The sequence below is a fragment of the Hippopotamus amphibius genome, chromosome X (assembly GCF_030028045.1).
Source record: "Hippopotamus amphibius kiboko isolate mHipAmp2 chromosome X, mHipAmp2.hap2, whole genome shotgun sequence".
Taxonomy (NCBI): Eukaryota; Metazoa; Chordata; class Mammalia; order Artiodactyla; family Hippopotamidae; genus Hippopotamus; species Hippopotamus amphibius.
The window spans coordinates 133,367,296-133,390,605 of NC_080203.1; the positions used below are offsets into that span (position 1 = coordinate 133,367,296).

General features: G+C 41.2%; 1 protein-coding gene across 4 annotated transcripts in view; it reads left to right on the forward strand.

Annotated features, from left to right (window-relative positions):
- NLGN4X (neuroligin 4 X-linked) overlaps nucleotides 1–23,310 on the forward strand; it is a 288,563-nt gene that overhangs the window by 139,974 nt on the left and 125,279 nt on the right. For 2 of the 4 annotated variants that reach the window (XM_057718179.1, XM_057718180.1), the window contains exons 2-3: nucleotides 4,449–4,508; nucleotides 7,811–7,963. In XM_057718179.1, coding sequence (XP_057574162.1) covers nucleotides 4,449–4,508; nucleotides 7,811–7,963 — 213 coding nt within the window. The remainder of the gene's footprint in view (nucleotides 1–4,448; nucleotides 4,509–7,810; nucleotides 7,964–23,310) is intronic. The other 2 variants (XM_057718181.1, XM_057718182.1) reach the window with 1 other exon arrangement.

Consider the following 23,310-nt stretch of genomic DNA (forward strand, 5'->3'; position numbering starts at 1 on the left):
CAATTGACTCATAAAAGTAGTGTCACAACAATTCAATGAGGAAAGGAGAGTGTTTTCAATAAATGCTGATGAGACAGTTGGATAACGGAAATCTTCAGGGCCTTTCGTTAGGCAGTTATTTCTTAAGATATGATGTCAGAAACACAAGCTTTAAAAAAACAGAATAGATAAATTAGACTTCATTGAAATTAAAAACTTCAAAAGACACTTCAAAAGACACGATTGAGCAAATCGAAAGAGAAGCCACAGACCTGGAGAAAAGATTTGCACATCATCTTTCTGATAAAAGACCTGTCTCTAAAAAGTATAAAGAACTCTCACAGGACTTCCCTGGGGGTCCCGTGGTAAAGAATCCGTCATGCAATGCAGGGGATGCGGGTTCAACCCATGCTCGGGGAAGTAAGATCCCACGTGCTGCAGGGCAACTAAGCCCGTGCACCGCAACTACAGAGCCCACGCGCCCTTGAGCCCGGGCGCCACAACTAGAGAGAGAAAAACCCACTCGCCAGAACTAGAGAAGAGAAAACCCACAAGCCACAACTAGAGAGAAGCCCACGCGCTGCAATGAAAGATCCCTCATCCCTCAATGAAGATGCTGCCTGCCGCAACAAAGACCCGACGCAGCCAAGAATAAAAATGAATAAACAAATAAAATAAATATTAGAAAAAAATAGAACTCTTGGACTTCCCAGGTCGTGCAGCGGTTAAGAATCTGCCTGCCAATGCAGGGGACACGGATTCGAGCCCTGGTCTGGGAAGATCCCACATGCTGCAGAGCAACTAAGCCCATGCACCACAACTACTGAGCCTGTGCTCTAGAGCCTGAGAGCCACAACTGTTGAGCCCATGTGCCACAATTAGTGAAGCCTGCGTGCCTAGAGCCCGTGCTTCGCAACAAGAGAAGCCACCGCAATGAGAAGCGTGTGCACTGCAACGAAGAGTAGCCCCTGCTTGCTGCAACTAGAGAAAGCCCGTGTGCAGCAATGAAGACCCAATGCAGCAAATAAATAAATAAGTAAACAAAAGAAAAAAAAAAAAGAACTCTTACAATCCAAGAATAAGGAACAAGGAACCCAGTTTTAAAAGTGGGCAGAATATTTGAACAGAAGTCATTCAGGAGAAGATCCTTGACGTGATTAAGTCATCAGCTAAATGCACATTAAAACCGCCGCGAGGCACCGTCTCACACTCATTAAGGTGCTTATAATCAAAGAGATAATAACATGTCTTGGGTAGGAGGTGGAGAAATGGGAACCCAGATGCCCTGCTGATAGAGATGTACAGTGATGCAGCTGATTTGGAAAACAGTCTGGCAGTTTCTTAAACGTCTGAGCATACGTGTGTCATGTGCCAGCAATTCCACTCCTTGATATCCACCCAAGGCAAACGAAAATATACATCCATAGAAAATATTGCACGTAAATGTTCATAGCAGCGTTATTCATACTGGCCACCGAGTGGAAACAAGACTGAGGGTGAGCAACAGGCGCGTGTGCAAAGAAAATGTGGTGTATCCGTCCAGAAGGCTATTATTAGTCTGTGTATAACAGGAATGCACGCTGCAACACGGATGCACTTTGGAAACATTACACCGAGTGAACAAAGCAAGGCACGAAAGACTACATGTTATGTGACTTCATTTAGAGGAAATGCACAGAAATGGCAAATCTAGACTAAGTCACCAGTTGACTCAGTGAGACCGAAGTGAGGAACGTCAACTACCTGCAGTTGGATGTGAGCAGTCATTTTGGGGTAATGGAAATATTCTAAAATCCTATTATGCTGACAGTTGCACAACTCCATTCATTGACTAAAAAAAACAATCCTTGAATTTTACACCTCGATGAGTTGGTTTTATGATTTAAAAGTATACCTCAGTAGAGCTCTTAAAAACCACACTTGAGTGAACCAAAGAATTTGGTAAAGAGGCAAAGGGACTACCCTGGGTTACCATCTAATCAGTGATACATAACTAGGCTATGCAAGTTTTCAAAGCACTGCAAATCATTAGAACATTTTCCTGCATCTTTGGGGGGATGTTACCTGGAATACTCTCTTTCCTCATGCCCCCAGGGAGACTTTCAGATGACTCAGATTTCATGCACTCATGAGCCTGAAGACACTGAGAACTGGGTCTTGGGAACAAGCTCTGGCATTTAACCCACCCCAGACCTTTTGCAGAATGGCCTTTGTTTGGGTTTGAGCCGGGCCAACGGTCATGCTCCTGAGTTTCCGGCTGCAGCTTGGAAGACAAAAGAGTTTTATAAGCAGAAAATCCAGATGAAGGTAGCGATGTTAGGTCAGGCTCATGGGAAAGGCGAAGTCCAGGTATGGGGCCCTAATTAAAGACCTTTCTCAATGCCGACTGCTGTGGAAAGGCTATGATAAGGAGAGCTTGTCAAACTTTTGAAAGGAACACATTTTCTGGGAGGAAATTAGCTTTATCAGAGAACACTTTCTCTCCCCTAAACCATTCCTTGTCTTTTCAGCATGCCTTTATTTTTCTAGTATCTTTTCTTTTTTAATGAAACAGGTGACCTGTTTCTCTAGAAACAGAAAATCTTAAAAAAAGGGAAATTTTTTCTGAGAAATGAGAAGGGCTTTATTTCTGTCATCCATATTGCCTATTTCTCTAGGAAAGGCATGTCTTGTAGGCTTCTTAACATGATTTAGCCATAAATTCAGCCTATGAGATAGCTTTGAAATAAGTTTTATGTTGATAAACTGACCAAAACAACCCAAAAGACAGTGAAGGTAGTTTGATGGAGATTTTTTTTTTTTTAATTTTTGATTTAAGATCTTTCAATGCAGTGGAAGTCTTGGACACGAATTGGTTTCCATATTAAGCTGATAACTGTAGTAGGTTGACACATCAGTGTCATGGTACTTTTAGAAGATTGGATTTGAATGTGTTGTAAGGAGAAAAAGTGGTCTCCTTGAAGACTGCATCATTCAACCTTCAAGTAGATGAGATGAAACTAGTCACAGGCTTAAGTTTCAAGGGTCCCGGGCACTTCTTTTCCTAGCTCTCCTCAATGACTTTAGGTTGGTAGCTTGAAATTGCCTCCAGTGGGAATATTTAAATCTCTAAAATCAACAAATACAGGGAATCAAATTTCCACCTACCATCCTGGTTCTGCTTTGTTCACCCACGTGAAATTGACCAGATTCAACTCTTTGCCATAAAAACAGCAACTTCAGATCTTGGTTTTTGAACATGTTTAAGCACCTCTGAGTTATGTAGGACTGAAGGAGGTTTTCCAGATACAGGTATTGTGGGCGACAGTGACCTTTAACCCATGCATCCGTGGAGGAAGCGAAGACCCTTCTAACTTATCGTCTCAATTAAAGTTACCCAAAATGGGCTGTGTCTGTCTATAAAAAGAAGGCAGTTGAGCTAATGAAACAATTCAAGTGATATTTAATGTTTTAGCTTCTTGTATCTGGAAATTATAAAAATCAAAATGGCGCACTGTATCTAGAAAGCGTAGGAGAGTTTTATTTTTTATTTGTGTTTTCAGGGTTTTGTTTTTGTATTTTTGTTTTTGCTGTGGTTAAAGGCACCCCTCTGTACCTTTGCCTACATGGAAATTTCAAGGTGGTTTATGTTTCAGGTCGTCCAGGTAGGTGACTTTATTCTTTTACAAATAGCAATAACGTTCAACTAATATTTAATAAGTGTTTGAAACACAGAAAAACATGATGTATAGTATTTTATCTCGACTTCAGAAATACTTATTGAAAGTGGTAGTTTGCTTACAGTAGAGAAAAAAGTAATGTGGAATGTTCTCTAGCTACTGGTGATACGTGAGTCTTCATGATTTAAATTAGCGACATTTCTGACTTTTATGCGAAATGGTGTGCTTTTAAGTTCTTATGCATGAAACTATTGCCTATTTTAAGATATTTTGGTTAAAAGTCTTTCATGTTTATTGTTTAAATGTGTTCTCCTCACATTATGGAATTTCCTAAGCAGAGTGTATCAGTGATATTTCAAAAATTTATCTAGATTATAACATGTTAAAATTAGAGGAACATTTCAAATACTTCATATGCATTTCTTCATAAAGTGGGGGAAACCCTTTCTAAAATAATTTAATTTTCTTTTTTTTTTCAACTCACATTAGTTTGTGTTTTTTGTGTGTTTTTTGGTTTGTTTTTTGCAGTAGTATCATTTTAACCCCCAGACTGCATTTTCACAGAGTATCTAATATTTTTTGCAAGTAACCCTTTGAATTTGTTCTTCTTGACATCTTTATGTTTGTATGCACTTTGCATCTCCCTATTTCATGTTTTTGAAATCCAAACGTAACAGATTTCAGCTTTTTGTATGACATTATTTTCTTTTTTTCTTTGACTGGGTAGTATCTTTCTTCTGATTTTTTTGCAAACCTGTTGTTTTTGAATTCTCTTTTTTCCCTTTATTTTCCTCCTCAATATGACCCCAGGAGCCAATACAAGGAAAAACGCTGATGATATAAGCAGCAATGACCGTGGTGAAGACGAAGGTATTTTTTGTTTTTTCAAAGCTCGACCTTGGTGCATGATTTTATATCTATCTTTCTATTTTTTTTTTTTTTTCATTTCAGCCTGTTTTGCCTCCCTTATCTGAAGTGAGTACACTTTTGTGTGCTTCTTTATTTTCTTCTTGTTTGGAAACCACTGTCATTTTTAATCCCAATGACCACGTAGATGACTGCAAATCACCTGGGAGAACGTGTATAAATGTTTCTCAGGATGAAGTAACAAAATGCCATTTACGTGGAAACTCACCTTTTTCTTTTTCTTTTTTTTCCTTTTTTTTTTTGGCTTGGTCACAAGAAGAGAAAATGAAATTTTAAAACATGCATGTATGCCTTCTTTTCTTCCTTCCAAATGTTATTTTGTAATTTCACATGGTATTTTGGAGCTTTGGTCTTCCTAATTTCTTCTACAGACAGTGAGACACTTCAGTAGAACTTTTGTGGGGGGCTGGCATTTCCTTTTTTGTTTGTTCTTACTGTTTTTTTTTTTTTTTTTCAAACATACTGATTCCAAATTAGGGTTTTCAAAGAATCTTCTCTGGCTCACAGTGAAATACAGGAAAAAGTGTCTTAATGAGATTTTGTTGTTTCTTTCAGAACTGCCTTTTACTTGCATTTATAAAAAAAATAGGGGGGGGGAAGCAAAGAATTGAAAAAGGTCGGAAAGTTAGATGCAGGCATCTTTGTTTTCACACCATGGCTGCTTTGAGAACATTTTTCCCTCTCAGAAATGTTTCGTCACTGTGGAGAGTTTTCTTCTTGAAGGAGGTCAAGTTGTTTGACACATCACCCACTACAAGTAAAGTGATTTTTTTTTTTTAAAGATGGGAGATAACGTAGCATGGAAACCATCATTAGTAACTTGGATCCTCTTCCTTTGGCAGAATAAATGGTCTGGAAGTAAAGAAAAGCAAAAAGGAAAAAAAAAAAACAAAAAGCATTTAAAATCAGCCTTTGCTGGCTCTAAGGCTTTGTACGCTGGGTGAAAACACGTCTTCTCATCTGAGTAGCAAAGTGCGTGGATCTCCGATTATTTACCTTAAAGGGATGGAGGCCCTCGATAGACCTTTGGTTCTCGGGCCGAAAGACCAGATTGAAGGGGAGCGGGGAGCTGTCCTTGCTGGACAGCAAAACGTCCCTCAAAGTCCCATTTTTATCACTCGTTTGGTTTTCCTGCCCTCTTGGATTTTTTTTCATAAGTCAGCGTCTCTCCAAGAAAAGCCGTTTTGGCAATGTTGCTTTTTCGTGCCCGCTGTTCTCTCCACACTACTATTAGTTAATTTAATTCCTCCCCCCTGCATGTAGAGGGTTCTCTCTGTTTCTAATAACGCTCTAAGAGAGTTCCTCTGATGGCTTCGGCGAACCACACCTGCACTGGAGTCTGCGAGGCCCCAGAACACCTGTGGTTTTTCCCGTGTCCCTGCGGGTGTCAATTGGCCTCTTGTTCTTTTCTGTCTTTTCAGTGCATTGTTCCCTTTCGATCACTAGGACCTCTTTCCACGGTGCTCGCCAGGCTCATTTATTCCCGTGAACATGCCATCTAGTTTCCCTTTAATACCAAGAAACGCTGATTATTAGCTTTTTCTAACTTTGAACGAATACGACATCCGGTTACTTCTTCCTCAACCTCATGAGAACCTCGTTCTGGGTGTCTCAGAAGGAAAGAGCTGGTAACCTCACGTCTTCTCTGAGGGAACCCCATAAAGCAGCCCTCAAAATCTCAATTTTGTCCTTTCTCGCAGTGGAGTACCCGGCAGCCTGCTCCAGAATGGTGACACAAATCCGGGCTAAAACAGCAAATCAAGGTCCAGAGAGAGGGGTGGATGATGTAAAAGACCCTATAGGGACAGTGATATATTTAAAAAACTCCACGTATCATATGATGAGTGAAGGATTCAAAAGGGATTTTTACATCCTATTTACATTTTAAATGAGCAAATGACATTCTTCTGTTTTGGATTAAATGTCTACGGACATATGGGCAGCTCGACACTTTTTTCCGTGCTTGACTGTGACCACTGGGTTTCTTGTGCCTTTTGGACTCTGTGTGGTGACATCCCGGAGCCTGTTTTGAGATCGCGAATATAATTCATTTTATTAGCGACCACCATGCAAAGGGTGGCTTATTTCCTTAAAATTCCTTTCTGATAGTTCAAACGTGTCTCCATGAATTAAGGGGAAAAAAAGTTTTTATTTAAGTAAAAATGAAAATAAACGTACACGGATACATTTGGTTTTCTTTTGATCACATACAGATATTTAAATGACACACACACATAGATATGTCTGTACATACATAAATACCCAGCAATAATTAGCATCGAGGTCAGGATTCTTCAACATTAAAGGTAAGCCGAAGGAATGATTGATACCAAACAAGTGATTCAATTACAACTTCTCAGAAAGCAGGCTCTACAGATGAACATGTAGTCTCCAAATTGCTGTCGTCAGAGACCACTGCAAAATAGGGTTTTCACATCATTATTAAATAAAATAATAGGGATGAAGGGAACTGCAAATCACAGGGGGAGTTTATATTCCCTGTAAAAATATGTAGCGTTGCAACAGTTTCATCTTGAGGTTGGAATCTTGTGCCATTTTTATTTCAGCTTTTTTTTTTTTTTTCTTTTGGTCACGTTGAGTTATTACTTCACTCAGTAAATTGGAGACAAGATACTTGCTTGGACACCTGTTTTTGTTTTGTTTTTACACATTTCTGTTCTGTTGATCATTTTTAACCATTTATTTGCTTTTTGTCATCGTGTGCCTCTGTGGCGAGTTTATGGTTTGAGTACGTTTCTTACTCTCACTGTTAAGTTGTAAATGAATCTACAACTCATCTTTTGACTGAAAGTGGCAGTTACAGTAAAAATAAGTTATAATTTGAAGTTGATTTCACACTTACCTAGATGACGAAAATATAATTTTGTAACAGATGCCGTGTGCTTCTTTCCAGTTAGGTCACCTGCTAGGGTTTGCACACTCTTTACAGATGAGGTACTTCATCTCAATCCTTGCACTTTCAGCATTGTAGATACATCCCCGAATGTACACCTGCACACACGTTCCTTCCAACGTCAGCACCATTTCTACGAGCAGAAAATAGGACAGCGTTGAGCATTTTCCTGAGGCCAGCTTACCAAGACACACCTGATCCACGAGAGGCCATGCACGACACATTCCAGTCTAAACCAGGCAAAGTCAGCCATGCCCTTTGCCCTTGACTGAGCCTCGGTTCAGGGTGTGATGTTTTCCTGTGTTTCCTTACTTGGCTTTTCTCCCCGCAGACATCCACGACCAGAACAGCAAGAAGCCGGTCATGGTGTACATCCACGGCGGGTCCTACATGGAGGGCACGGGTAACATGATTGACGGCAGTATCCTCGCCAGCTATGGCAACGTCATTGTCATCACGATTAACTACCGCCTGGGGATCCTAGGTGAGTGATGCCACGCGCCAAGCCGGTCGCCGCGCAGGAGCCCACGAGGGGAGGTTCCGCGTCTGGCTTTGGGGGGGCTCCTTCATTTCCAGCTGCGTTATTCCAGTTGACAGAAATTTCTCCTGCACAGAGCTCGCTTCATGGTACAAGATGTACTCGCTCCCGAACATTTCACGCAGCGCCGTCTGGTTTGTGTGTGTGTGTGTGTGTGTGTTGTTGAAGTTTGCACTATTTAATCCAGAAATTTCATTTCCGTGAAAACATGCTTCAACACATGCAGCCTCCAAGGTCATCGAATGAACATGATGTTTGTATTGAGAGCATGTTGCTTCCTGTGGGCTTAGCCGACACAACCCTGTGGAGTGAACACAGTTTGGAGGTGTGTCTGATGAGGTGTTTGGTAGCAGGTGATAACGTGGGAATACTGCACGATGGCCACAGTGTTAGCTTCCTTTTGTGGTTTTGTAGGTGTGTTAATTAGTTATGCGTGTGTGGGGAAATCTCTTACTTAATTTCTGAACGGATTTGCTGTGTCTTTTGTATCTTGAAGAGGGACTGGGTGGATACCTGGCTCTTGCCTTTACGTGCAATGGGACACTCTTATTTGCATTTTGTAATTTGAAGATTTTTCATTTTACGTAAATTTTATGATTTACGATGAAAGGATTTGGGCTGAGTGCATTGGATTTCAAGAGCAGCTCTCCATGGTTTTGATATTAAAATCATTGCCCCCCAATTGGGGGGTGGGTTGGAAAAAAGATAGCATATTTTGAGGGTAATATGTTGAGGCTTACCTTCTTCTTTGGTTTTGCCTGCTCTTGGTCAGTTTGTGAATAATAGTCCTAGCCTGTGTAGCAACATTCGTTTTCAAGGCAAAAAATGCATTGAGAGGGTGCAGAAGATTGAGTTTACAGCAGTGTGGTGGTGAGACTGAGATCTGTACGTCACAAGATGGTTATGGTAAAAAAAAAAAAAAACACAAAAAATAAAAGGGATCAACGGAGCTGTGTCCAACAAGAAGCGAGGCTGAAAGTATTTTCTCCAAATAGGCGAATACCACCAAGAATATTTTATTTTCAACTTGGTGTGTTCATTTTGTTTTGCGTGTTTCATTTCATTCACTACTGTAAACATTCACCTATAGGAGACCCTGGGGTCAGGGGATGAGTTGTAAAAATGACTTTCTGAGAAATGCACATCACGCACAGATGTTTGCAAAGTTGTGCCTTTTGGAACATCGATAAAGTACGGGAAATTTCAGGTTTTTAAGATGAAAGGCAACAAAAGGCCTCAGAGTCTAAGCCTTCTTGTTTTATGGTTTTTTCTTTCCTTTTCTCATCAGAGCCAGACCTCTATGGAATGATTTCCCTGTTCCTTTCTCGGGGCGGGGATGGCATGCCTTCTGAATGTTTTTCAGAAGCCTCTGGCTCGTTGCTTTGGCTACTAGTGTTTGAAACAGGAAATGGGTGTTTCTTGATCTTTTACAAAAGGTCCATTCTCAGGAAGAGGTGTGCAGAGGAAGCAAGGACCAGGGCTTGCTGCTCACAGCCCTTTCCAAGAGGGCAGTGTGGGGTTCCGTCCAGGGGTCTCCCCGTAGCATCCCCAGCTCTGGGCGCTGCTCTCTGGGCAAAGCGATGGGCTTTGGGCAAGTTCTTGCTTCGGTGGAATAACAAAGTGTTCTCTTGCCTGTATGACGTGGCGGTGATGTGACTTAAAAGCTTAGATTTGAAAAGAAATCAATGTTCTCCCCCTTTGAACACCAAACTGGTATTAAGGAGCTTTGCACAGTGATCTCTTATCTGTTTGGCACGTTTGTGAATCTGGAAAAGTACTGTGAGAATTATACACACCTCGTTTTTTTTTTTTTAAGAAAAGGAGAAAACCCCAAAGCTTGCTTTCATACCAACTACAACAGAAAAGTACTGTTTACTTCTGCTACTGTATGACTTTTTAGCCCCAAAGTCTCTTAATTTCAGCCTCAGGTTACTCTTCTTTATAACAGGGGAATTAATATCCTTGCTGTCCAATTCCCAGGATTTGCAAGATTCAAAAATGATATATGTGAAATCACTTCAAAAACTACAAAAATAACAGAAGTAGTCCTTTTTTTGTCTTCAAATGCTAAAAAGCCATACAGAATAAAGTTTTCTAAAGTAACTATCAGCTGTTTAAATTATTCTACCCATTCTATTAACAATTTCCAGAACTTTCTAAAACCTTTTTTTCTAAGCATAGCTCAATCATCATCTCTATTACTTGGCTTTCCTTATCCTTAAAAATAATGCAATAGTAACGACAGCAGTGCTTTTGCAATAAATAATTAATAATTTTTTAAAAAAAGCTTCCTTTTAGAACTTGTCTCATTGGACAAGTTTACCTTTTGCTACTGAGAGTTAAAAAAAAAAAACCTGGGCTTCCCTGGTGACACAGTGGTTGAGAGTCCACCTGTCAATGCAGGGAATGGAACATGGATTCGATCTCTGGGCAGGGAAGATCCCATGTGCCTCGGAGCAACTAAGCCCATGTGCCACAACGACTGAGCCTGCACTCTAGAGCCTGCGAGCCACAGCTATTGAGCCCGTGTGCGCAACTAATGAAGCCCGCGTGCCTAAACCCCATGCTCTACAACAAGAAAAAAGTTACCACAATGAGAAGCCCGTGCACCACAACAAAGAGTAGCCCCCGCTTGCTGCAACTAGAGAAAGCCTACATGCAGCAAAGAAGACCCAATGCAGCCAAAAATCAATCAGTCAATCAATCAATACCCCCCCCCCCCCCCCCCGGCAAGAAAAAAAAAAAAATCTTGGTAAGATAACAGAGAACTGTGAGAGGCAGGGCACAGAAATAAAAGAAGCAATTTAGCATCTCTGAGCCAGTCTATTTACATTGCACCAGTGAGTTTGGGCAGAGACAAACACCACAGACCCCCTTTTCTCTGATGGAGTGGAGCCTGCCAACTTGGCGGATGAGACGCAGATTTTTAAACTGAGACTCGGTTTATCTGCACCAGGGATGTTGCGTGGGCTGCCGTCCTCTTGAAAACGGTGAGGTGCCTTTTCTCTCTGCTTGCAAGAAATCGCTAATATCACCCTTGGAAAATATTTCAAACGTTGGCATCCAGATATTTTAACAAATGATCCAAGGAAATGGTTACAGCATGCACGGTGATGGTCATCTCCATTACCGCTGCCGAGGTGAATAGATGGTTTCTTTTACCGAAATGTTGAAATAGTGTTTGAGTTTTTTTCTTCAAAAAGTCATACATGCATAAATGCTATTTTTCTGCCCAGGGAATGGAAAAGCACTGTTTGAGATGATTACCGTTCTTTCGCAGAGTAGCAAATGCTGGTTTCCTACCCAAAAGAGAGGTTTAGAAGGATGAATGATGGCCGGAAGGGTAGCAGGAGGCTGATGTGGAAAGAGCATAAATTTTAGAATGAGATAAAAATGAACTAGGACCTTCCCTCTACGCAGAGTCTGTGGCGTGACATTGAGAGAGTCAGCTAATTTTTTCTGAGTCTCCTTAGTAAGGTTGCTGTACATACAACATAAACACCCAATGGGTTTATGTAGGTATGTGACGTTTCATAGGCCAGGACTAGGAATCAGTAAACCCAGTCACTTCATAATTCCCATTTTTACTGATAGCCTTGGATGTATTATCAACATGGCTGTTGATCTACTGAAAAAAAATTGCACCTGGCCAAAAACGTAAGGTGATATTTATCAAATACCGACGTCTAAACAGAACCACCTTCATTAAACAGAAGCGATGATCAGACCCTCATAATAGGAGACAAATGACAGGATCTTCACACATGCTTTTTGAACGATGAGTATTTTATTTAATCAGAACTGCGTCACGGAACCTGGCTAGCCGCTGAGCATATAATTTATTGAATCCAGGACCCTTGCAGAATTGTTAATAATGCTCTTAATAAACTGGGATTGTCCCAGGCACACTGAGATGTACCATCACAGCTGCAAAGTAATTATTTATAACCATACAAGGTCTAATGGCGTTCCATTTTCAAAGGAGATGCCCTTTTTATTTATTTATTTTATTTTTTATTTTTTCAATGCATTCTTGTTTATTCAGTAATCACACATGTTCCGTGAAGACATACAGAAAAAAAGTGCAATAAATATTGGCTTTCACAGCCAAATGTAGAAGTATATGTGTGAAGAATAATGAATCCTTTTCATGACAGTTTGGGAAAAATAGAAACATTGAGCCATTTACACAGGTTGAAAAATAAGAAAGCTGTCCTTTCTAGTAGCCGGGGAAAAACATTTCAAGTTAGTTTTATAGGTTATTCATTTGACTTGATTCTCTATATGCTCAAAAACCACTTTATGCTTGGTTCTCTTTTTTTTTGACATACAATAAACTGCATATATTTTTTTCCTTTAAGAACTTTTATTGAGAAATAATTGACATACAATAAACTGCATATATTTAAATTGTACAATTTTTTTTCTTATTGGTAAAGAAAAAATATATATGGCAGTCCCAATCTCCCAATTCATCCCACCCCATCCCCAGGAGGTGCTCTTTTTAAAGTGTATCTCATATTTGTCCTGCTGTCTGCCTTTGTCATTAGGAAATAAAACTTAACTTCTGTCCAATCTGCCTCTTTTTTTCTTTCTTTTTCTTCATGATAATTGTTCAGAGAGCTTTGCTGTACAAGAGAAATCTCCTTGCTGAGGCTTATTGATGGAAATACCTGGAATTCGTTTGTTTCCTTCATGTATCATCTGTGATTCGCATCTTCAGTTGGTTAATTTGACCTCCATTCAAACGTTCATTTTAGTTTAGCTCACAAGGTATTACCTTCTTGGTTATCCTATGATTTGATGCCTGTGCAGGCTTTAAAGTATTTCGCTTCGAAACAATCTTATCTGTATGCTTTAGCACCAGACTCATGGAGAACCCGAAGCGTGGTCATCACTGGATATTGTAGATGCTCCTTCATGTAAGCCTCCTACACTCCCTTGGAAGGGTTCCCTTATCTTACTCTTGGGAAAACAGAGGCTTAAAGGTGATCAGATTGACTGACAACTTGTAGGGATTAGAGCGGAGATCCCAACAGTATGAATTAAGTACAGTAAGTCCCCTACATGCGAATGAGTTCTGTTCCAAGAGCGCGTTTGTAAGTCCAATTTGTTCATAAGTCCAACAAAGTTAGCCTAGGTACCCAACTCACACAATCAGCTATAGAGTCCTGTGCTGTGACAGGTGTATAACACTTTTTACGGAAATAATACATAGAAAACCAACAAACACACAAATTAAAGAAAGCATTTTAAATCTTACAGTACAGTGCCTTGAGAAGTACAGTAGTGCAACACAACCACTGGCACGCAGGGGCTGGCACCGAGGGAACAGGCAGGAAGTTCCTGACGGAGGAGGGAGAGGAGGTGGGAGACGGCAGAGCTGAAGCGTCGTCAGCCATAGGGGTCAGAGGGCAGGCTGCAAGGTCACTCACACCTGACACTGACGGCACAGGTTCCGGTGCCAGCAAGGATGCACGTTTGCATCTTCGAAAGCTCGCAACTTGAAGGTTCCTATGTAGGGAACGTTCTGTAAACTGCCTTAGGAAACACAATGCTACTCTATGTATCCGATTCACCTTCTGTCATCACCGAGAACTGTGTCAGAGGTGCCTGTGGTTGATCGAGATACAAAATTGCCATTCGATGCTTGCAGTGTATTTTTATGTTCCTGGAAGCAGGTCCTTCCTCGCTGGTGCGTTTTCATCAGACCATGGTTGATGGTCCACCATGGTGCATGGGGATGTGGTATCAGCCCCAGCGGTGGCGTTCGGAAAATCAAATCTCTTGGACACAGTAGATGTAAGGCTTTATCAGCTAGTCGGGTATCTAACGTCTCATGCCTGTTTTGCTGCCTCCTTGCTGTCTGTGGCCCTTAAATGCAGTTAAGGTCATTTGACCCAGAGGATGACTTTGAAACCGCACAACTCAGATTGGGACTTAAAACCCGTGGGCTGGGACTCAGACCCAGCCAGAGCCCACGTTGGGACTTGAACTCACTGTCTTTTTTTTTTTTAAATAAATAAATTAATTAATTGATTAATTAATTAATCTATTGGCTGAGTTGGGTCTTCATTGCTGCACATGGGCTTTCTCTAGTTGCGGTGAGTGGGGGCTACTCTTCGTTGTGGTGCGTGGGCTTCTCATTGTGGTGGCTTCTCTTGTTGCAGAGCACGGGCTCTAGGCATAAAGGCTTCAGTAGTTATGGCACGTGGGCTCAGTAGTTGTGGCTTGTGGGCTCTAGAGTGCAGGCTCAGTAGTTGTGCCACACGGGCTTAGTTGCTTCACGGCATGTGGGATCTTCCCGGACCAGGGCTCAAACCTGTGTCCCCTGCATTAGCAGGTAGATTCTTAACCACTGCACCACCAGGGAAGTCCTGAACCCATGTCTTTTAACTGAGGTCACACACGTAGCCTTGGGACTTAATGAAGGTCAGGTTCTTTATGTCTCATTGCAGAAAGAATTCAGTGAGGGACAAAGTGATAGGTAAGAAGCAGGTTTATGTAGAGAGGTACACATTCCACAGACAGAAGGCAGTCTGTCTCTGAAGGCGAGAACGGCCTTGGGAGAAACACGCTCCACAGACATTGTGTGGGCCATCTCAGAAGGTAAGAAGACCCAGAATATGGGGCGGTTAGTTTCTATGGACTGGGTAATTTCATAAACTAATGAGTGGGAGGGTTTTTCCAACTCTGTCGGGGAGGGGGTGGAGATTTCCAGGAATTGGGCCACCACCCACTTTTTGACTTTTATAGTTAGCCTTGGAACTGTCCTGGTGCCTGTAGGCATGTCATTTAGATGCTAATCTGTTATGGTGGGTATATAATGAGGGTCAGGGTCCCCTGGAAGTTGAATCTTCTGCTGTCTTGGATCCAGGTGGTCCTGACCAGTTTGTCGCATCCTGAAGGGCTCTGTCATTCTTTTAGAGGTTGTGCCCTGCCCCCTTCTCTCCTGTTTCAAGTTCAGTGGATTTCTCACCTGGCAGGTATCTCGTAGTCTTCTGAAACCTTGCCCATAGGTTTATATAACTGACTGCTTGGAGGATTCAAAAAGCATCAGAAACACCTGCTCATTTTTCGACTAGGAGAGCTACCCTGAACGTCTGCATCTCAGGGAAGGCTATGAAACGGTGTCTCTTAAGTTGCCTTCGTCTTTAAGGGCATTCATCGCATACAACTATTTAGCTGCATTGATGCCATCACTTTAAATGTATCAACTAAAAAATATTCACAACCTAGAAGTTGAGAGTTATGTTTTCTTTTTCGGGGGGAAGTTTTAGGACTTCAAGCCTGTGAGGCAGCATCTCAGGTAACCCTGAGAGAACTGCTCCGAGGAGGTGAGCGGGGAGCCAGGTTATATAGATGTTCTGCAACAAAGGGCAGGTAGTCTGAACGTCCAAAGATTATTGTTAATTCAAGAAACCCGGATCTCTCACGTGAAGGAATTTAGGGCGAGAGTCTGGGCTCGCTGAAATCGTTCCTTTGAAGTGCACCCCAGCTACCTGGGGACCAGTATCCTGTGTTTTCACACCCTGAGTTTCCTCAGGGCTCAGGTAGGGAGTGGCTGCAGTCAGGTGGCTGCTCGATGCCAGATGTTCTTTGCTTCCTGCCTGAGTCCCCTCAGGGCTCACCCACTCACCATCGGTGGTGGCTACATTCACTGATGACTGTGACATCCTTTGTTTCCTGATAGGGCCGGAAATAGTTCATTTATCGGTAATTGCAAGCCAGGAATGGTTGGAAATACAGGCACCGCAGGAAGAACATTTGAATGAAGAAGCGCAGGACTTGAGCCTTGTGCATGCTGGTCATGGTGTGGCCGGCTGCCTGGCGTTCTGGTCCCCTTTGTGGGGTCTTGGTCTCCGTCTGAGATGGAAGGTGTCTGGGCTGGCGTTTGGAGGAAGCTCTTGGACATCAGTCAGAGCCGTTTCAGCCTCACCTGTGTGATAAGTCGGTGTTCTGTGTCAGATTCCATCCCGTAAAAGGGGTCTGGGAACCGCTGGAGGGGAGGATTGATATCTGCCTGCAGAGAGCTATGGTCTGAATTCCATGTGTGTACAAGCAATTTTTAAAAATTAACGAATGTATCTGTTTTGGCTGCGCTGGGTCCCATTTGCAGCATGCGGCATCTTTAGTTGCAGCATGTAATCCCAGTTACAGCATGTGAACTTCTTAGCTGCGGGCGCGTGGGCTTCTTGTTGCGGCATGGGAACTCTTAGCTGTGGCATGAGGGCTCTAGTTCCCCCACCAGGGATCAAACCCAGGCCCCCTGCATTGGGAGCGCAGAGTCTTAACCACTGGACCACCAGGGAAGTCCCTGCACCAGCAATTTACATCAAGGGTATTTATTGGTTCACTCTAACACCCCTTACTTACCTCTGCTGAAAAAAAGCAGTTTCCTGTTTAGATGGTATGTACATTTCTCTTTTCACTTCTGAGCTAAAGGTGTTTACTATTTGGTACTTTCACCATTTTTGCCCCCTAAGAATCCTTTTTTCTCTCTTCTTTGTTTTTATCTTTTACTGAGAGTTTTCTTTTAAATTACTCATGGAACACATCTTTGTTAGCAAGTTTATAAAAGTGTCTATAAAGAAAAACATATCATCTCTCTCTTCAAGAAGCTCCTTGCTAACCGCCTAAGTCCCTTCTCTTCCCTCTCTGCTCAGATTTCCTCTGATTAGATTTCTGACTGGAGAAGCTTCCTTTCTCCATCCTCATAGAGAAACTGTGCATTATTCAGTGATGGAGGAGTTGCTATAAGAAACTACACGCGTAGAGAGGAAGTATGAAGTATTAAACTGAGGGGAAAGATAAAAAACGGGAAAGGTACAGGAAGTTTGAGGGAAGTGTGAGAAGATGGGAGCAGAGGGCAGGCACTTATGGGGCCACTCGCTACCCTGAAACTGAAAGAGGGTGGAAGGAAAGAATGAAAGCACTTAGAATAGGACCCTCTGTGGTGGGTAAGGGAAGTGATTGGCCAGCCTGGGAAGAGGCTCCAGGACTCATTTCTGCAAAGCTGACTGATGTGGTTCAAGATGGACCGGGAGGGTGGAAGGAGATGTATCCTCTAGATAACACAGTTAAAGGATGGACATACTGCACAGGGGAAGGGAGGGTTGGCATAGCTTCCCTCATCCAAGAGTTATGTAAAAAAAAAAAGATAAAAACAAGCTGCTCCCCCGCCAATGTCTTTCATCTTCTTCAATAGCTCTCTGTGCATTTAATACTCATTCAGAAATCCTGTCATCTGGTCTCTGTTGTTGCTACTGTGTTGATTAGAACCAGAACTCTGGACAAAAAAAAAAATCATAGTCAGATTTTGTATCCTTGAGCATTTCCTTGGATTTTCCTCTTCTGCCTCCTGGTGGCTAAAAATGCCCATTGCATTCGTTTGATTTGTTCCGCAGTTAAGGAAGAGGGTTGGTGGAGAGTCCGTGCTCTGTCTCTGGGATTTTAGAGGTACACGGGGCGGGGGATAGATATGGAAGCCACTGTGGTGGGAGGGAGACTCTACGTGAGACAGACGCCTCTTATGCAGAGGTTAACATTTACAACAGAACAAAGAGGGTCCCTGGTTCTCAGGTGACAGAGGGCCACAGAGGAAAGTAAATCTCTGCAGCAAATGAAGGCTGAAGACAGGGAGGGATGTGAAAAGATTTGGGGGGTGATGAGAAAAGAAAAGACTTTTTTTTTTTCAATCTCAAACGCACAGAGTTAATGATTACCGTGTGCCTTATGATGGAAAACTTCCTTGATCTCTTTATGAACGAATCAGAGTTTCTTAAAAGAAGTTGGCATGTTATTTCTACATGCGTAGCCATTTTTGGAAATCAGAATGCTCGGATATACTTGATGCTGAGATACGTATTATATTTAATACGTACATACATTCCAGTTAATTGATCCCAAGATGTCATGTCCGTATTAAACACACGGGGGGATACATTTTTAAAAATATGCTCTTCCCTGGACGTGTTTACATCCAAAACAGTCTCTTTAGATCATCCATTCTAAATGAAAGAAACCACTTTCTCTGCTTTGTGTGCTTTCTTCACTTTGGGTCTCAGCTTGCAAAAGAAGGGTGGATCATTGTTTGTTGATTAGGATAAAGTGGTGTCTGTCTGCATGGGGGAAAAGACACATAAACATCATTCTAAATGAAAGATGTGATGGGCGTTTGAGCGTGGGGGGAGGGCATGAGGAGAGAAACTGGAAAGTTCCAGGAGGAGCATTGAATTTGAGAGCCAGCATACATCAGCTTGATTGGAGTGAGCTGGAAATTAAGTCTCTGGCAATCATTCCATCAGAGAAATGGTTTTAAACAATGCCTATAAGAGAAGTGCCTACATTCTTCCTGAATACCTTTTCTTCCTCTCTTAGATGTATTCAAGGAATTAGCCCCTCCCAGTCAGATCATTGAAAAAAATCTCTAAAAGGCAATCAGAGTGGGACCTTTAAAGACCGCTGAGGCTGAAACAGCGTACAGATTCTGGCCTGCGGATCATTTTTCTTTTCTGTTTTTTTTTTTGCCCCATACACATTTGCCTGAAAGTCCGGATTGCGTGTTTTACAAGAAGCGTGGAATGAATACACACATCCACGCTCACCACAGCAGTGCTACCTCAAAGGGCATATTCTGTTCTAATATAACTCTCCTAGTTTTGTCCAACCACACATCCATCAGTCATGGGCTTTATGAAAATAAATCCTCGGGGATGTAAGGATCAAAGTGAATTTCTTGGGGATCAAAACGTAACCTGGAAACAGTGGCTACATCGTGCATTTAACAATGTAAAATGTATTTTTCAAATAAGATTACATAGTAACCTGTGGATTGGGTAAGTCCCATCTGATGGGTAGGGCAGGTTTTCCTTTGATAAAAAATATGTGGAATCTAGAAAAATGGTACTGATGAACCCAGTGGCAGGGCAGGAATAGAGATGCAGACGTAGAGAACAGACTTTAGGACACAGGGAAAACTGGGACAAAGTGAGAGAGTAGCATTGACATATACACACGACCAAATGTAAACTAGATAGGTAGTTGGAAGCTGCTGCATAACACAGGGAGATCAGCTGGATGAGGGGTGATGACCTAGAGGGATGGGATAGGGAGGGTGGGAGGGAGGTTCAGGAGGGAGGGGATATGGGGATATGTATACACACAGCTGATTCACTTTGTTGTATAGCAGACACTAACACAACGTTGTAAAGCAATTATACTCCAATAAAGAAGAAAAAAATAACTCTATGGAAATAAGTATACAATTCTCAGCATAAAAAAATCAGAACTATATTTTAGAATGGAAAATGCAAACCTTCCTTTGACGTAACAGCCGTGAGACGTGGATGAGCTGGGGTCTTCATGCACATAAATCAGTTGCAAGACTCTGGATTCCATTAATTATTTGAGATTACAGGCACTGGTTTTTGTTGCATTCAGTATAATGGCTTTTATTCTAGGTTCCGATATTACGGAAAAGAGGCTGTGTCCTGTGAAGTGGGTCTAGTCATAAACAGGTGGGTAGGACATCTGCATCATTATAAAGATACACATATCAGTGTAGACAGAGGTATGACATGGTCTCCTAGAGAAACACTGTCCGTTCTACCCAGAGAACTAAGATTTGTACCAGAGTTGGGAAAACAATTTTGGAATGAGGAAATGTTTCCAGTTTGAATTGAGAAATGTTTTCTCTCTCTCAGAGGCAGCTACATCTTTACTAAAATATCCCAATAACGATTTAGATGACTCAGTTGTGCCTTTTTCTTAGGCATCTGGCAGGTAGGTAGCTAGGTAGCTAGACAGCTAGATAATGATAGATAGATATATATGGAGAGATAGATATATATATATGTTTCATATAGATATAGCAATAGGTATATATATTATATACATAGATACAGAAAGGTATATAATATATATTCCTATCTACATATTACATATCTATATTATATAAGCAAATGGCTTCTCTATTATATATAGATATAATAACAGATACACATAGACAGACATTATATATATAATATATATCTAATATATTGTTCAATATATATCTAATATATATTATTTATATATCTGGATATATGTTAGATATTTATCTATATTATCTATAGGTAATATATCTATATATTAGACGTATATATAGATAAGTATGTATATACACATATATAGATATGTATATTTTTTAACTCCATCCTGTGCTCTTTGAACACATGGAAGACACCCCACCAGGATTCTTCTTTCAGTACATTCGTGAACCTCTACGTATCTTTTCCCCTGACAGTCATCCTCTTCTCCCTTCTTTATAACATAAACTTACAATATCACGTAGAAATATCACCCATCTTTTCCTATAGTACTTCTCTGTTAAACCAGGCATAAGATTTCACATCTTCCCAGAAAAAGAGTCTTGTGCAAATGGCTTCATCTATTTCTATGTCCCTTTTTTCCCCCATGCTATTCCCTTTTTTTTTTTAGTTATATTTATTTTAATCCTATTCATCTATTTTTTCCCCCTTTAAGCCTAAGTAGACAACTTCCTCCATTTTAATCACAGTTCATCAACACGGTTCTCTCGAGGACCACTCACACGTTGAAAGCATTTTCTCGGACACTCTGAGTTCTTTCAGCGGCCTTTGCTACATCCTCTTCTTTCTTCATCTTCTTGTAAGTGACCCACTGGTTTGTCTGCACACATACCTTTCAGTGCCTGTGTCCTTTATTTAAAATAGTTTATATGCCATGTTGCACATTTAAAGTGTACACTTCCGTCGTGGCCTTTAGTGTGTTCACAACGTTGTACCACCAATACCCTGTAATTTTCGAAAGTTTTCATCACTTCAAGGACACACCCAATATTTATTCTTTTCAGTCTCCAAAGACTTAGGCAAGCGTTCATCTGTTCTGTCTGTATAGATTTGCATTTTCTGGGCATTTCATACGAATGGAATCATATACTACGTACTCTTTTGTGTCTGGCATCTTTCATTGAATATCATGTCTTCGAGATCCATCCACATTGTAGCGTGTATCAGTACTTTGTTATTTTTTATGGTCAAATATTATTCCATTGCGTGGATACGTTTCATTTATCCATTCATCTTTTGATTTGTATTTGGTGTCTATCCACTTTTTGGAGGTTATGATTAAAATGCTGTGAACATTCATGTACAGGCTTTTGTGTGGATATACATACTTGCCTCCCTTGGGTACACACCTGGGAGTAAAATTGCTGGGTCGTATGGTAACTCTGTTTAATCATCTGTATAACTTCCAAATTCTTGTCTAAAGTGTCCCACCAGCATAAGGGTTCTAATGTCTCCACATCCTCACCAGCACTGGTTCTCATCTGTCTTTTTGACTATAGCCATCCTACCGGGTATAAAGTGATGGCTCGTTTTTTTTGTTTGTTTTTTTTTTTAAGCTCTTTATTGGAATATAATGGCTTTACACTGTTGTGCCAGTTTTGCTGTACACCAAAGTGAATCAGCTGTATGTATACACATATCCCCATATCCCCTCCCTCCCACGACTCCCTCCCACCCTCCCTATCCCATCCCTCTAAGTCATCAGCCATCATCGTGTTGATCTCCCAGCTTCCCACGAGCTATCTGTTTTACATTTGGTAGTGTATATATGTCAATGCTACTCTCTCACTTCGTCCCCCGGGATGAAGTGATGCTACTTTTGATGTGCACTTCCCTGATGGCTAATAATGTGAGTATCTTTTCATGTCAATACTGGCCATTTGTCTATCTTCCTTGGAGAAATGTCTACTCAGATCCTTTGCCCATCTTTTATTGGGCTATTTACCGTTTTAGTGTTGCGTTCAAAGGGTTTTTATGTTTGTTCTTTTAAATGACATGTTCTGGATATGTGTTCCTTAGCAGTTATAGGACTTGCAAATATTTACTCTCATTTTGCTTTCTCTCTAGTTTTTGGATGGTGCCCTTTGAAACACAGATGTTTTTCATTTTTGATGAAGTTGAATTTGTCTCTTTTTTTCTCTTTCTGCCTTTGCTCTCTGTGTTGCCTATGAGAAGTCTGTACCCAATCCAACAGCACACCAATTGATTCCTATTTTTTTCTAAGAGCTATACAGTTTTAGATCTTATTTTAGACCAGATCCGTTTTGAGTTCATCTTCTAAAGTCTTAGCATGTGGTTTTTGTTCTTTTTTTATATTGATATATTACATTAATCCAATTCTAGGCTATTAAACTGCCCTTGTATCCTACATGAAATCCCCACTTGGTCACCGTGTAAAATCCACTTTATATGCTGCTGGACTTGGTTTGCTCGTATCTCTTCAGGATTTTTGTTTGTTTAATTTCCAGTTCTGGGGAAAGAAATGACCTGTAATTCTAATTCATCGATTTCATGGCTTCTGAACCTCTGCACTATTGACATGTGGAATGGATGTTTCTTTTTTTTTTTTTTTTTTTTAATTTATTATTTTTGGGGGGTACACCAGGTTCAATCATCTGTTTTTATACACATATCCCAGTATTCCCTCCCTTCCTTGACTCCCCCGCCTCGAGTCCCCCCCACCCTCCCTGCCCCAGTCCTCTAAGGCATCTTCCATCCTCGCGTTGGACTCCCTTTGTTATACAACAACTTCCCACTGACTATTTTACAGTTGGTAGTATATATATGTCTGTGCTACTCTCTCGCTTCATCTCAGTTTCCCCTTCACCCCCCGCCCCCTCCCATACCCCGAGTTCTCCAGTCCATTCTCTGTATCTGCATCCTTATTCTTGTCACTGAGTTCATCAGTACCATTTTTAGATTCCGTATATGTGAGTTAGCATACAATATTTGTCCTTCTCTTTCTGACTTACTTCACTCTGTATGACAGATTGTAGTTCTATCCACCTCATTACATATAGCTCCATCTCATCCCTTTTTATAGCTGAGTAATATTCCATTGTATATATATGCCACATCTTCTGTATCCATTTATTTGTTGATGGGCATTTAGGTTGCTTCCATGTCCTGGCTATTGTAAATAGTGCTGCAATAAACATGATGGTACAAGTTTCTTTTGGGATTATGGTTTTCTTTGGGTATATGCCCAGAAGTGGGATTACTGGATCATATGGTAGTTCTATTTGTAGTTTTTTAAGGAACCTCCAAACTGTTTTCCATAGTGGCTGTACCAACTTACAGTCCCACCAACAGTGCAGGAGAGTTCCCTTTCCTCCACACCCTCTCCAACATTTGTGGTTTCCAGACTTTGTGATGATGGCCATTCTGATTGGTGTGAGGTGATACCTCATTGTGGCTTTGACT